We start from the raw sequence: 13,378 nt of genomic DNA on the forward strand, positions 1-13,378 counted from the left end.
ATATACATATATATATATATATATATATATATATATATATATATATATATATATATATATATATATATATATATATATATATATATATATATATATATATATATATATATATATATATATATATATCGATCGACCCATGTCGAATTTAAATTGACATAATTTGTAAGTTTCTCGTGCCAAATTGGATGAAAACGACGAATAGTGTGTAACAAGTTCTAAAAAACGAAGACTATATGTTTCTTTGTTTTATTTCCAAATCTGTCATTTTATTCGTAATTTCAGATTGATTGGAAGCTTATGCTTTTATGTTGCGTAATTTGCAGTAAGTTTGCTTTCAATTTCGAGCATTTTGAGACCAGAACTAGCATCTGATACCGTACATTTCTTTGGACAGTCAACAATTGTACGAAAATAACACAAACTTACAAATTTAATTTGCCATGCTTAACCATTTTACAAATCCTTAAACCACATGCAACTTGGATCTCCATCAAACTCAGTACTAAAATACCGACCGTCCTGCTCCTCCACTCCTCAGACTGAATCCTAGCCACGATTAACTGTTGGTTATAAAGTTAAAGCACTCAATTTCTATAATTTAGTTGATAAGGAAGTCACTCTATGATGCTAGTGCAGCTCCCTATTGTAAATAGTAGTGACCCATATGACAATCCCACGGAGCGGATGATTCGAACTTTGGAACTAAGAGTATAATTTATTCGTTTAACTTGATGAACCATCATATACCAATTATCATGTTTAATTACACTTTTGATCTATTCTATGTTAACATATCATAACTAATTCCCCCAACTAAAAAATGTAAGCATGTGACACCCCCATCTGAAAACTAGAGGACTGTTTTCGCGATGTTTTGGTCCTCCTCGTTCGTCAAGGGGTGCAAATAAAGTTTTTCGCCCATGGTAGTACCGTGTTGTTCATGGCATTCCCACGCATGGTCGCGGTCGGAACGAAGGATCGGTCCCCAACTATTTTGTGGTGAAAACATAATATCCAGTCGCTATTAAGAAAGGAAATCATAAAAAGAAACTGTTATACGTATATACGTTTAAGGAACACATCGGGTAGATAAGTGAATGACAGCAGAGGAGAGCGAGTGAGGTCGAGAGGTGCACCTCCCGTGATCTTCGGATTAACGAACATGAAAATGAACAAGAAACTTTCTGTTAAAATTACTAGGAGAAGCACAATATTTCAACAAATTTATAGACCTTTAGCAGGGAAGTTCTTATGATATGTCTAACGATGTGGCTGCAAAATTTTCGTTGTATACAGTATTTTAAGGGGTTTCAAAATATGTAACAATCATAACAATGATACATAAAGCAGCGTTATATCCGATACCACGGGTTTCTTGTTTTGTTTTAATTAGTTGAAACGTCACAATATGACAGTTTGAACGTTTTGGGAATGCCGCAGTGAAACATTTATAGATAAGCACCCCGCTATACTATAGATACATATTGAACAATAATATCCATCTTTACCTCACGAAATGAGCCACTGGATGTGATGGCTGTGTATAACATCACGACTGGAATAGGTGCAACACTAATGGTAATGATGCCCTAAAATATGTACAGCGCCCATATAGGGTACGGTCCGTTATATGTTGGGTAGGTCCAGTCGATGCAATTAACCAATATGATGCTCTGCATAGGTGAATAAATCGATTCATATGATGAAACGCAATTGCAGTGGTCAATGTATAATCGTGTTCCAATGTGATGAGGGTCCACCCTGCCGCTTCTTATTTCTCTACCAATGTTCCAATAATGGTTATCGATATGGAGCCCCGGTGTAAGTGGTCGTCAGGACTATGGACATGAAACTATGGACTATATGGACTATATGGACTATGGATGTTTGTGACATTAATAGGTACTAGTTTGTTTGAAAATAACGTTCCGTTTGGGACCATGTAAGCTCTTCCTTTCTTCAATAGTGAATATGTAACATATTGTTGAAACCCTTTTTTTTTTCTTGTCTGAAGCGAGGATCTAAGATCTGAAGGCTGAAATTCTCTACAATGAAGAAGTAGGTATTGGGTAAACAGGGTGAAGGGCAGGGTCTACCCAGGCTAGTAGCTCAACCTTCACTTTTGAACATATAATAAATAACAAAGGACAAATGGGAAGAGAACAGAAATCATCAATATTGACCCCTGATAGAGATAATTTCGATCAGCAATTCCTTAAACACCTTTGATAAATAAAGGTCCGTTTGGAAGACACTGTATTTTGCCATGATCACGGACTTGACCATGTCTGGATATACCATCTACGAAACACCTCTGTTTGAATCTATACTCGACTTCATCTCTAATGCAATACTAAATGTTTTTACTTCGATCAACTGGGCAGTATAATTGCTGCAGGTGTGTTTCAAATATGGCAGTAACGTTTGGCTTCATTGTTTGCAGTCCTTAATCTGTATGTATTCTATATAAACACACAGCAAAGCAAAAGTAATTTACTTCTTGGCGTCACGCTACTGACAAATGTATGACAAAATAGCATCTCTCTGACATGAATTTGAAGCTGTTAATAAGCTAATTACCGAAAAAGAGTAAGATTTGCAAGTGTTGTCTATACATGCTATCACATGCATAAAGGTGCAAAGTTTTAAGATCACAGTGGTTGTCCATTCTCTTCAACATGATATATACTTATAACATTTACTTGATCATTTGTTAAACCAAAAAACCCTACCACCAAGATTGTTGGTGTTACAAAGCACCATTGTAACTTCCACCACCAGAAAGTTGGATGGTCCACCCATTTATCGCCTATCATAGAGCGTATGTCGTTCTTGAACCGTCGGACACCGTAAACCCAGACGATTGAGACGGCCTCCAGAAGAGCAAAGCATACTACACCGAGACTTATTGCTGACTGGTCGACGAGGTTGGCCCAGTATGGTCCGGCCTAGACAATGAAAGGATAGGAGAGACAATTGTAGAGGTTTAGAGAGGTAAGTGAGATCCCCCCCCCCCCCCGTTGGTTGGTCGTTTTCTTTCCGTTTGGTGATGTCGTGTTCTATACAATACGAGCATATTTGAAACATAAAAAACAAACGTGCCAAATATCTGGTTCACACAATGGTACCACATACAACCCACCCCCTTCACACACATTCACATTCACACCCACACGCACCCACGCAAACACCAACACAACACACCTCTCGTCATCCTGCCCTGGAAACCTTTCTACTTTGTTTATCCTGCTAGAATAAATCCCATGATGATTGAAAGGAAATCACACAAACCTATCATGCAGAAAGTTACTTACCTGGGTTGTACAAATGAAACACATGAAGAATCCAAGGTACAGTAAGCCAAGAGAATAAGCCTCTTATGAAATTTCCATTTGTTGGGTAGAGAGTCAACGATTGCAGTGACTGCGGTTTCTACACCAGCGAACTGTGGAGATTTAAAAACAAATAACGAGTTAATTAAAGGGCTGTACATAAAGAGCCTCTTAATTTAAAAAGTTGTCAACTAAACAACACTACCAAACACTGTCGTATCATAACTTATAAACAATCCGTAGTACCTTCATTGACGTCAGCATCATTGTAAGTAGCATTTGCTATAAGCTGTAATGATATAATGTTACACTATTGTGGCTGCCGCGTCTGCAAAAGTCACCCAACATAAAGCCTTATCACAAACAATGCAAGTTTTTTCGCACATCTGATTAACTCTGTCACTTTCCCTGTCTTTCCAATTCCCTCGATCTGGCCTTGTATCAACCCGTCGTGTTACTGCGAAGTTGTGACACTGACCATGTTATCATTAGTTGATAGTTTTTAAGACAGTATTTAATCACGAAAATCCACATTAGTCCGGATCTTATATTTAGCGTTTACACTCCTGCAGTGTCGACAGGAATTTGAAATACAGAAGACGAATACAGAAAGTATATACGTGTGTAACCGGGATTTCCTCTACTGGAACTGTTGTCTCATATGCGTAATCGGAAGTTTATTCTGTGGCAAAACCATTGGCTCTGACTTGACTTTCGACCTCATCGAAAATAGAGTCTCACACGATAGCGTAGAAGTAAATTGACGTTTTGATGAGATGCAACTACTCGTCAATATGACAAGAACTTGAAAATTGACTTTTTACGACATATTATAAATCGGCAAAATGTTGAAAAACTGAAAATGTGAGTTTGTAGAGATGCACTCGTCATGATTACAAAAATATGAAAACTGACGTTTTGCTGACTTCATACCAAAGTATCAATATGTCGAAAACCTGAAAATTTATGAATTGTCGAGATGCACCAACTCGTCAAAATGACAAAATCAGAAAATGTATATTTTTGACGAGATCATACAAAATCGTCAAAACGCCAAATATATGAAAATGTATGTTTTCAACATATATACAGAATATTAAGTTCAGCCAGGTTGTTCGTCTGCAGGTATACCGCTTAGAAGGCTTCGTGTACTGACTAAGATATATCTACATTGTTAGTAAGGAATTTACGCAAACCTTTATGATGTTAACATGCACAGATAAACACCATCCTCATAACAAGTTTGCTTTAGGACAAAAATGGTTTCAAATGAAACATTTTTACGTACGTGTGAATCCAGGGCCACACTGATCAACATTAAAAAGAACAAGATTGACCATAATGGAGCTGCAGGTAACAATGTAATTGCTTCCGGATAAACGATAAACGCAAGACCGTAACCTATAACAGAAATAATTTAGTCGTGTACATGAACAGAGATGAAACCCAGGAAAGATAGGAATAAAACAGTAGTAAAAAAACACGGGCCGAAATTGCTTTGCTGAGAAAATTGTAGTCGTAAAAGAATTTAAAATCTGATGTAACATACTAAGCCCCTACGAACCATTCAAAACTGTCTCTGCTAAGCGCATTTTAACCTTTGTAACACAACCAGTTGCTTTAAGGAACGGTGATTGACAACAGCCTGTGCTGTGATAGCACAGTATACAAGAAGAAAAATTTAATACGTAATTATGCAGAGTCAGAGAGACAACTCTTTTAATATGTGAAATCAATCCCATGTCAGCAACCTTAAATGTTAAAGATCTTTAAAATAACACTTTTGTACAAACAAAATTATTGGATACAATACTAAAGTAGACCTCCAGAATAATTGATATGTTTTGTAGTGATAACAGTTATATTTCTATACTTCTATACCAAGTAAGATTTCACAAACCTTGCGAAACCACATTCGAGATATCCGTTCCGAGTTCATGAGCCATGAAGCCCAGTACGGAAAATATAGCAAAACCAGCGTATATACTGGTAGCTGAATTTGCGATGGATAAGCAAATGCCATCTCTGTGAAAAGAACATATAGAAACATATTGTTTGATTTCTGATTTAATTTTATTTATAAACATAATAATTAAGGCATAGCAGATTTACTGCATTCATAAACTCGGCTTAACTCGGCTAAACTCGTTGTCTGAGACGTTATTTGTTAGTATTTGATCTACATATTTGTATAATTACATAAAGGTCGCCTCATACCTTGATTTAATAGTGTCATAAACGTCTCTAATAATCGAAACTATATAAAATACAAACTACTACAGATTTACAGTAATCCTTATGAAACGTGAGAAGGAATGTGTAATGGAGCGATGGGTATACAGCAAGTTTGGGGCATATTGACTTAGGGGTATAACATGCCAGTTGTGATATTTGTAAAATTTATGGCCATTATAAAATGACTTCCATCTACTTTTAGTTCAGTATATAGTCCCTTAAATAGCATGCACGATACGACCGCTCTAAATGTTTGACAGTTTCAGATGCATACTAAGTATATTCATTCAAATGACAAGTTAATACGGTTACATATTAAGACGTATCGATGGAACCCACATGGATTCAGTATCAAAGCACAAGTTGTAACAAGTTGACCCCGTTACCTCATCAGCCGACTTACCTGTATAGCCTATGTTAAGCACTTATTGCGATCATTGGATTAAATTATCTGAAATAATGGCATAAGCTTACAAGGCCTTCTACATTGGATAGGAAAGCCATTATACCAATTATCCCTATACTTACATAAACGCATTGTTGTCGAACTTGCTGTATGAACTTAAAGTCACGACACCGCCCCATGCTGTCCCGAGAGAAAATAATATCTGAGTCGCTGCATTCAGCCAAGCCTCAATTAAAGAACCAAAGAAAAAGAAAAAGAATAAATAAACAAATTATCCTCTATACATTAGTTTCCATGGATAACTAGGTTAGATTCTAAAAATGTCTTTATTTCAACCAAGTTTCGCATTAACTGTCTTTGAACAAATGTTATAGCTTCGTTGTGAATGAGTGAACCTCTTAAATATATATATATGTGTGTGTGTGTGTGTGTTACATAAAGCAGTGAAAACACGTATCTACATGAAATAAATGCTTGGTGACGTAAACCATATTCAGGTAGAGCCTTCCAACTTTCCCCAAGCCTCCGACCGATTCTACTCCAACTCAAATATCACAAAGCCGTGAGACAAGATCTCTGACCCAGTGGTACAACCAGAACGGCATTTCTGTATATATGAAGAAGAGATCACATCAGCTTTACAAGAGAAAGAGAACATGTATGTCTTACCTTTGGTAGTTTAATAGCCTCCCACCGTGGGTAGACAAAGAAATAAATGCCGTCTCTATGACCTGGTAATGTCAGTCCAAGAACCAACAGAACTGTGAGAAGTATGTAGGGTAACGTTGCTGTTACGTAGACAACCTGAAGAAAAATAAGGAAAAAAATAAATCACGACACCAACGAATGGAGATTTATTAAAGATTTGTCATTCCATCATTAGACCATAGGTATAACAAAGACTATCCCCTGTTATGTCTTTATCTCACCGTCCGTGGTAGCGTATGATAACGGTAGCAGGTAAAAAGGTCAATATGTGTATGTGTATACAGGCTGGTTTTCGTTCTATGATACGAACGTTGTTACTTTCTGGGAAATAAATAAATGAATGTAAGACATGAAAAGTAATGAATTTATAAGTCGATAGAATCGTGGCAATTTAAGAGCAACTTAGTGAGCCAAATGAAATATGGAACAGGTATGAAATACGTAACGTACTGATTTTAGAAAATACTTAAAAGTTAGAGGATCTAATGGGTTTAAATGGACAAAAGATACATATGGGTGAATGCAGTTGTGTTTTCTATCCCCGTTCATATCAGTGCAGATCTCCACCAAGGATGTAAGGGTGCAGGAGAAAGTATTCAGAAGAAAATTATGCCATTAATCAAAACCGGCAGACTCTTCTCATAGCTGATCCAGACAAATATGTCATCATTGTAAAGCCCACCAGTCAGTGATAAGATGACAAGAAATTGGAAGAAGGATACGATCTCTAAGTATAAGGGTAAACACGGACAAGCCTAGAACGGCCACAACTTGCTATACCCATTGCCGCAAATTTTACTGTCACTGTTGTGGTGAGAAAAAGGTTGATGAGGGATATGAGGCTGGACAAAAAAAGTTGGGGGAGGGAAATATCCACTGTCTTCTCAGAGCTGCAAAGATTGTTGCATTGTATTCTTGTGAGGAATGTTCATGTTTAGAAAAGAGACGCCAAAAGTCTCGATGATATACTTAGAATTTGCGTGATAGCAGCTTCATGTATCCTGAGAACATCTGGGATGCCACGAAAATAAGAAGAGCCCTTTATAAGAAGTGATCAAACGAAGGTCGACAAACTGCGATTTCCACCAGACCTGCAGTAATCCGCTATCGGAAGTGAGGTCTGCCTGGACCACCAGGTTGTTTTTTAATTACGCCTGGGGTAGTTTGGTGACTACAGTTTTCTAAGACCTGGTTACGTCGGTGAATGTTATTCAGTGTCTGGTTTACGTGCAGAGAAACAGATTATGTGGGGTCTGAATCAAGAGAAGTGTAGTTCGTCCCTTTTGAAAGATGATACATGGCTGTGCTGTCGGTGCAAAATAACATGGCTGATACTTTTTGGGCTGGTTTGATGAAACGTCAGTGTGCGATTTGAGGGAAGAAAGAGCAAGGCGTCCATCTCTATAGGAATGATGCCATGTATCCAGTGGGAAGGAATTTCATATTGGTAAATGTGAAGTTTTACAATATGGATGTACCCTTTCCAGAGCTGTGACTATTCTTACAACAAGATTCGGGTGGAAATCCAGAAGCACCGAAGAAGAACACCGGGAGACGTACCATGCGAAAGCACAAGGTGAGATCGTCTGTACGCAGGACAAATTTGCTTTAAGGAACTCCAGAGAGCAAGTGTAATATCGTTACAATTAGCTTTATAAATCAGAAACTCGTCAAAAATATATGCTTTTTTGGACTCATGTTTGGATTCATGCTTTACATATAGTGTTCAAACAAACTGGTGATTTAGTAACGAAATAACCCAAATATAGCCTTACCTTTCCGAAGTCTTTATTCCATTAATAAGACAAAGGAATACTACAAGCCACGATAAAAGAAGGCAGAGCGCGACATCCCAGTTCACATTGCCAGTTTCATTCATCGACTCCGACTCACGGCGAACTCTCAAGCTGTTGAAATAGAAGATGACATTGATCATGTTTGTTGTTCATGTGGTTGGCGAGGAAGTTCGTTAACATGTTCCAAACTACTAAGGCAAAAAAACAAATTCAAATTTTCATAACAACCAGCAAGTCCCGAAGAAAGTTCACTATATACGTGTTAATTCAGCAATGTAATATTCTTGATGGTAATGATACAAGATATGATTCAAAGAGCAGTTGTTATTGCTTTGACTTCTGTATTGGAGTGTCTCATTATACATACTCATTGTTCTCAACTACTTCTACTAACATGCGTCATATGTCATATACAAACATTCCAAACAGAGTGACCACAGCCACATGCTTCTTAGGGTAGGTTGGTAGTTACAATAATATGACATATTGTAGTTGCCAAAGGGTGGTGTAAAATACAATATTGTAGAATGAGTACAATATGTTACATCTCCCTTTTTCAGTTAAAATAAATGGAAGGACTTTGATGAGAAACAATTTACTTATCCAGAAATATACTCGAATGATCATGACCTAACGCTGCATAAGTATAAAATCAATATCTAGCAAAGATTCGACTACTGATTCTAGGTTAAAAAATTAATACCGCTTCACTACTAAAAATAATTAAATTCCTTTTGTCACATGTCATAGCCTCTGTGCCAACGTGGTTTTGTCTTCGCTCTAATACTTCTTCGAAAATTAGTGTTCGTGGTTTGGTCCTCTGAAGAGGTTGTCAGAATTAACTATGTCTTTGTCGTCATGTCTGTCATAACTAAATGTTTCACCAGTTTTAAGTAAATGTTTGCGGTTGCGCCTATACTGTACACCTTCAGCTGTCTCTACATAGTACGATCTGGGCTGGTCAGCTTTAGATGCAATAGTGGCTGGTTTCCAAAATTTGTCAGTCTGTATAGGCGAACATTATCTCCTGGTTGCAGTTCTGGTAATTTCTTTGTCTGTCGGTCATAATATGTTTTTTGTGTTTGTCTCTTCTCTACAAGTCTTTTGTGTAATGTCTCTGGCTGCAGCATTTTCGGCTTGAGTAAATGTTCAGTTGTTGGAAGTTGGGTATTTGCTACAAACCTCCAATACTCCTCAGAGGCACGCAACCTTTGCCCTATCAAAGGATCTGTGTAGTTGGATAAATCATAAACTCCCGATGGTAACTGATGGATTCCGTAGTCTACTAATTCTGATGACGTCATGGAACTAGTTAGTACGCAGCTACCGTTGCCTACTATTATCCCAGATTGGTCGATACACTCGTTGAGCAACTCACTGCAGTAAATAGTATTCCAGTCGTTATGGCAACCAGTCCACGGAAGTGTCTTTTGAAAGGACGCGAATAGGTAGTAGAAGCTGTAGGCCGTTATCAACATGGAAGACATTCTGGAAATCGTGACGACGATCAAAATTCCATATCCTACCCCTGTATGTACATAATAGGCAAGATAAATTAGCTGTGAGATGTCCAATCAAAAAAGACCGAAGAACCAACTTGTCGTATATATATTCACTTTTTTCCTCCTTGTTTTGCAAGGTTAAAAGAATATTTTTGGACACATCCAAAACTCCTTCAATCAAATTGCACTTTCTTTTTCCACCAAATGAAGAAATAATGATAGAAAATTGTATGATTGCGTTCCATCGCATGACCGAGACAAGTATTTTTTATTCTTGCCTTCCATGCCTTCCATGGTATTGACAAGCAACAAGCACAGCTGTATTTCCCAAAATTTTCAACTCTTTCGAGATTATTCTGATAAATAATTGATTAGTTAAAGCCATAGAGGGAATTGCATTGCTGCGGGATATCAGTTCTAATATAGTAAATGTCATTTTATCGAAATGAACTCAAAAGAGTTGCCTGAATATCAAAGAAAGAAAACCAACCACCAACCACCACACACATCGAAAGAACCCACAATTGTAACGTTTCGTAAAATCTGAATTCCAATTTTATGAACGGTAGAAGCTTCATATGTAAGATTCTGCTTCTTCTCCGTTTAAATACGTAATACAAGTCTATGATTCTCAGAAATTAGATAATATTTCTTTCCATGTGAGACTGTTGCCATGGAGAAGATTCGTCCTCAAATATGTAAAATTAAACTGAATGTTCAAAGTTCTATTTAGAACGAGAGAGAATTCAATCATTTATCGTATAATACAAAGGTATATAGATGCTTTCTTATTGAACTGTTAATTATTTCCCTTTCGTAAAAGGTTTTTAACTGTCATTTGGAATGTTCACTGTTACACTATATGTACTGTGATGTGAAAAAGATCTCTTAAAGATAACTTTTCCATCTTTTAGGTACAATATTATGAAGAAAAAAAAGTTGACAATAATGCCAATTATTTAAAAGAGCCAAAAAACAAAACAAAAATCAGGGTGTTTTGATGAAGTTAATGTAGTTCATGGTCATACTCAATCGCCATTTTCTTTACATAAGTAAATCAATTCTTGAAGAAAACGTATACCTCGCATACATGGGATGGCGTTCCACATAGTAAGAACCCCTTGACTGCAGTACTGACCGAATGACATCTCCATTAGCATCATGGGCATACCAACGAATGCCAACATGATGAGATACGGCACCAAGAAGGCTCCTTGTATGTGAATGAATGAAGTATCCAAAAATCATCATGATCATAATTAAAATTCTCCACCGTTTACGAATGCAAAAGTTTAACTTTGACATAACAGTAAAACAGTCAAATAATTCAATCGCTTCTAGATTTCATTGTATGTATACATTACCAGGTTTATGATAAAATATTGCGTACCCGTAGAAACAAATGGCTGATATATACTTGAAAATTTGTCTACCTTATACAATGGCCATCATGGGTAAAATCTAAGCATTGAGAAAATGTTTACAAATTCAAATCTAAAGACGAAGAATCAGAATAACTTGAAGACATTCATTCCATAACATTAACAGAAAGATCAAGAATGAAAACGTATTGCTACGAATATCAGAGTAGTATATATGCTATATTGTTTGAAAAGCGTCACGATGCAACATCTATCAAACATTAAAGTTTTGATTATAGATAGAATAAACCTTCAAAATGTCTGTTCTTCAATTAGAAGTAAGAACAATGTTACCTGCCATTGTTCATTATCACGTATATTGTTTCTTACCTCCTCCAGTGTCGTAGGTAACATATGGGAACCGCCACACGTTACCTAGGCCTACACAATATCCTAACATAGACAGAATGAACTCAGTCTTGTTATTCCATGTATCGCGCTTGTACCTTTTTTCACCCATTTCTTTCTCTGTTCTCTTTTAACTGTAAAACAAATCGACCGGAGAAATAAATCTTTCAAAATTATATTATAGGAATATTCCGGCGACGGAAAATTAGTGTAGCAGTAATACGGTTCAGAAGATGCAACTCAATTGCCAGGATAGGCAGCCAGATGCAGTCACAAATTTCACTGCGTTGAAATTGAAATATTTTTACGACATACAGAAAACCTACAAGGATTTGGTTTTTTACCATAGAATGCAGAAAATTTCTAGCAATTATGCTAAGCTCTCACTTTCACCCACTGGAATATACCTATATATAAATATATATTGTGTACATTATGTCACCACGATACTTTGAGGAAAGCGTTTCAACTTGAAAATGATATCTCGAACAGGCATGTAATGACCTCAATCGTTATGCATGCACAATGATCACCTGACGTCGATATGGATGCAAAGAAAGCTAACAATGGTCACAAAACAAATACAAAACAAAAAGTTAAGATATATAGTCCTGGAAATTAAACAAGTTTTATTTATCCAAACTTTACCAGCCAACAAAGTAACTAACAAATAAACCAAAATAGGTTATATGGATTGCTATATATTGCTTTATTAACCACCCTGTATTGATCCGAGTCAGATAAAGCCACGAAGCGTGATGGTTCCAACTTTTCGACGGGGGATGTAATTAATTCAGCTATGTAGAACGAATAAAAGCTTTTAAATAGTGAGCTCAAACGCTTTTACACAAAACAATTTGTTGCCGGTAATATATACTGGTGGTTGTGGTGGTGGTGTTATATACTGTAAGGTACGGTGCTTTATAAGCACTTTCGCTCTCACTCATGAAATGATAACATTCTGATTCGAGCATAATGCTTTCTCATCCCATGCTTTTGCATACCATGACTACGTGAGAGCGTGTTGCTGTAGTATAGCCTCATTGCGTTGTTAGCTGTCTTATAGGAGAAGCATCTCGCTATCCTCTCTATTCATATCCATTCCATGTGTTGCTAGTGTTTAAGTGCTGCTTGTAAATTCTTTTATTAATATAACCTTACAGTGGCACACATGTCTTGAATCATTGAAGTACTGCATTGCTGTTATCAGACTTGTGACTTAATGTAGCAGTCACTTGATACAAGTCTTTAGATTTGAACCTAAATTAGTTAGTAAGAGTAGAAGCAGAATCACGTTTTCACTTTAACATACAGCGTGAAAAGCATGCTGCATAATTATACTCTACTTTTCGACCTTTAGTCATATAAAAGACTTTGCAAGCATTCTTGCAGTATAATTTACGTTACCATCTATAGAACAAAACTTTAAGGAAGATATAATTGCATTTCGCCTTATAATTCTGCATTAAGTCATACCATAAAACTTATTAAAACAGGCATGCATAATTGCACATGCTAAATTCCAATATGGCTCACGAAGCAGAACTTGACTATTCTGAAGAGCTAGTTGATATGATTTGTCTAAGTATATGATTCGATATAATTTAAAGCAAACTTGAATTTAAGTTCG

The 13,378-nt window shown here is 36.6% G+C and overlaps 1 protein-coding gene across 1 annotated transcript; it reads right to left on the minus strand.

The window, feature by feature from the left end:
* Positions 1–134: 134 nt before the first annotated feature.
* LOC139969267 (sodium- and chloride-dependent glycine transporter 1-like) lies at positions 135–11,743 on the minus strand (the record flags this gene model as incomplete). The annotated part of the gene is made up of 13 exons (XM_071974182.1): positions 135–1,021; positions 1,509–1,673; positions 2,733–2,948; positions 3,315–3,445; positions 4,621–4,733; positions 5,233–5,357; positions 6,096–6,199; positions 6,643–6,777; positions 7,481–7,523; positions 8,457–8,588; positions 9,660–10,005; positions 11,061–11,192; positions 11,731–11,743. Coding segments are annotated over 11 exons (1,317 nt in total), but the record flags the coding sequence as incomplete, so codon positions are not given.
* Between the last annotated feature and the right edge of the window lie 1,635 nt (positions 11,744–13,378).

Source organism: Apostichopus japonicus, chromosome 6, assembly GCF_037975245.1.
Source record: "Apostichopus japonicus isolate 1M-3 chromosome 6, ASM3797524v1, whole genome shotgun sequence".
Classification (NCBI taxonomy): Eukaryota; Metazoa; Echinodermata; class Holothuroidea; order Aspidochirotida; family Stichopodidae; genus Apostichopus; species Apostichopus japonicus.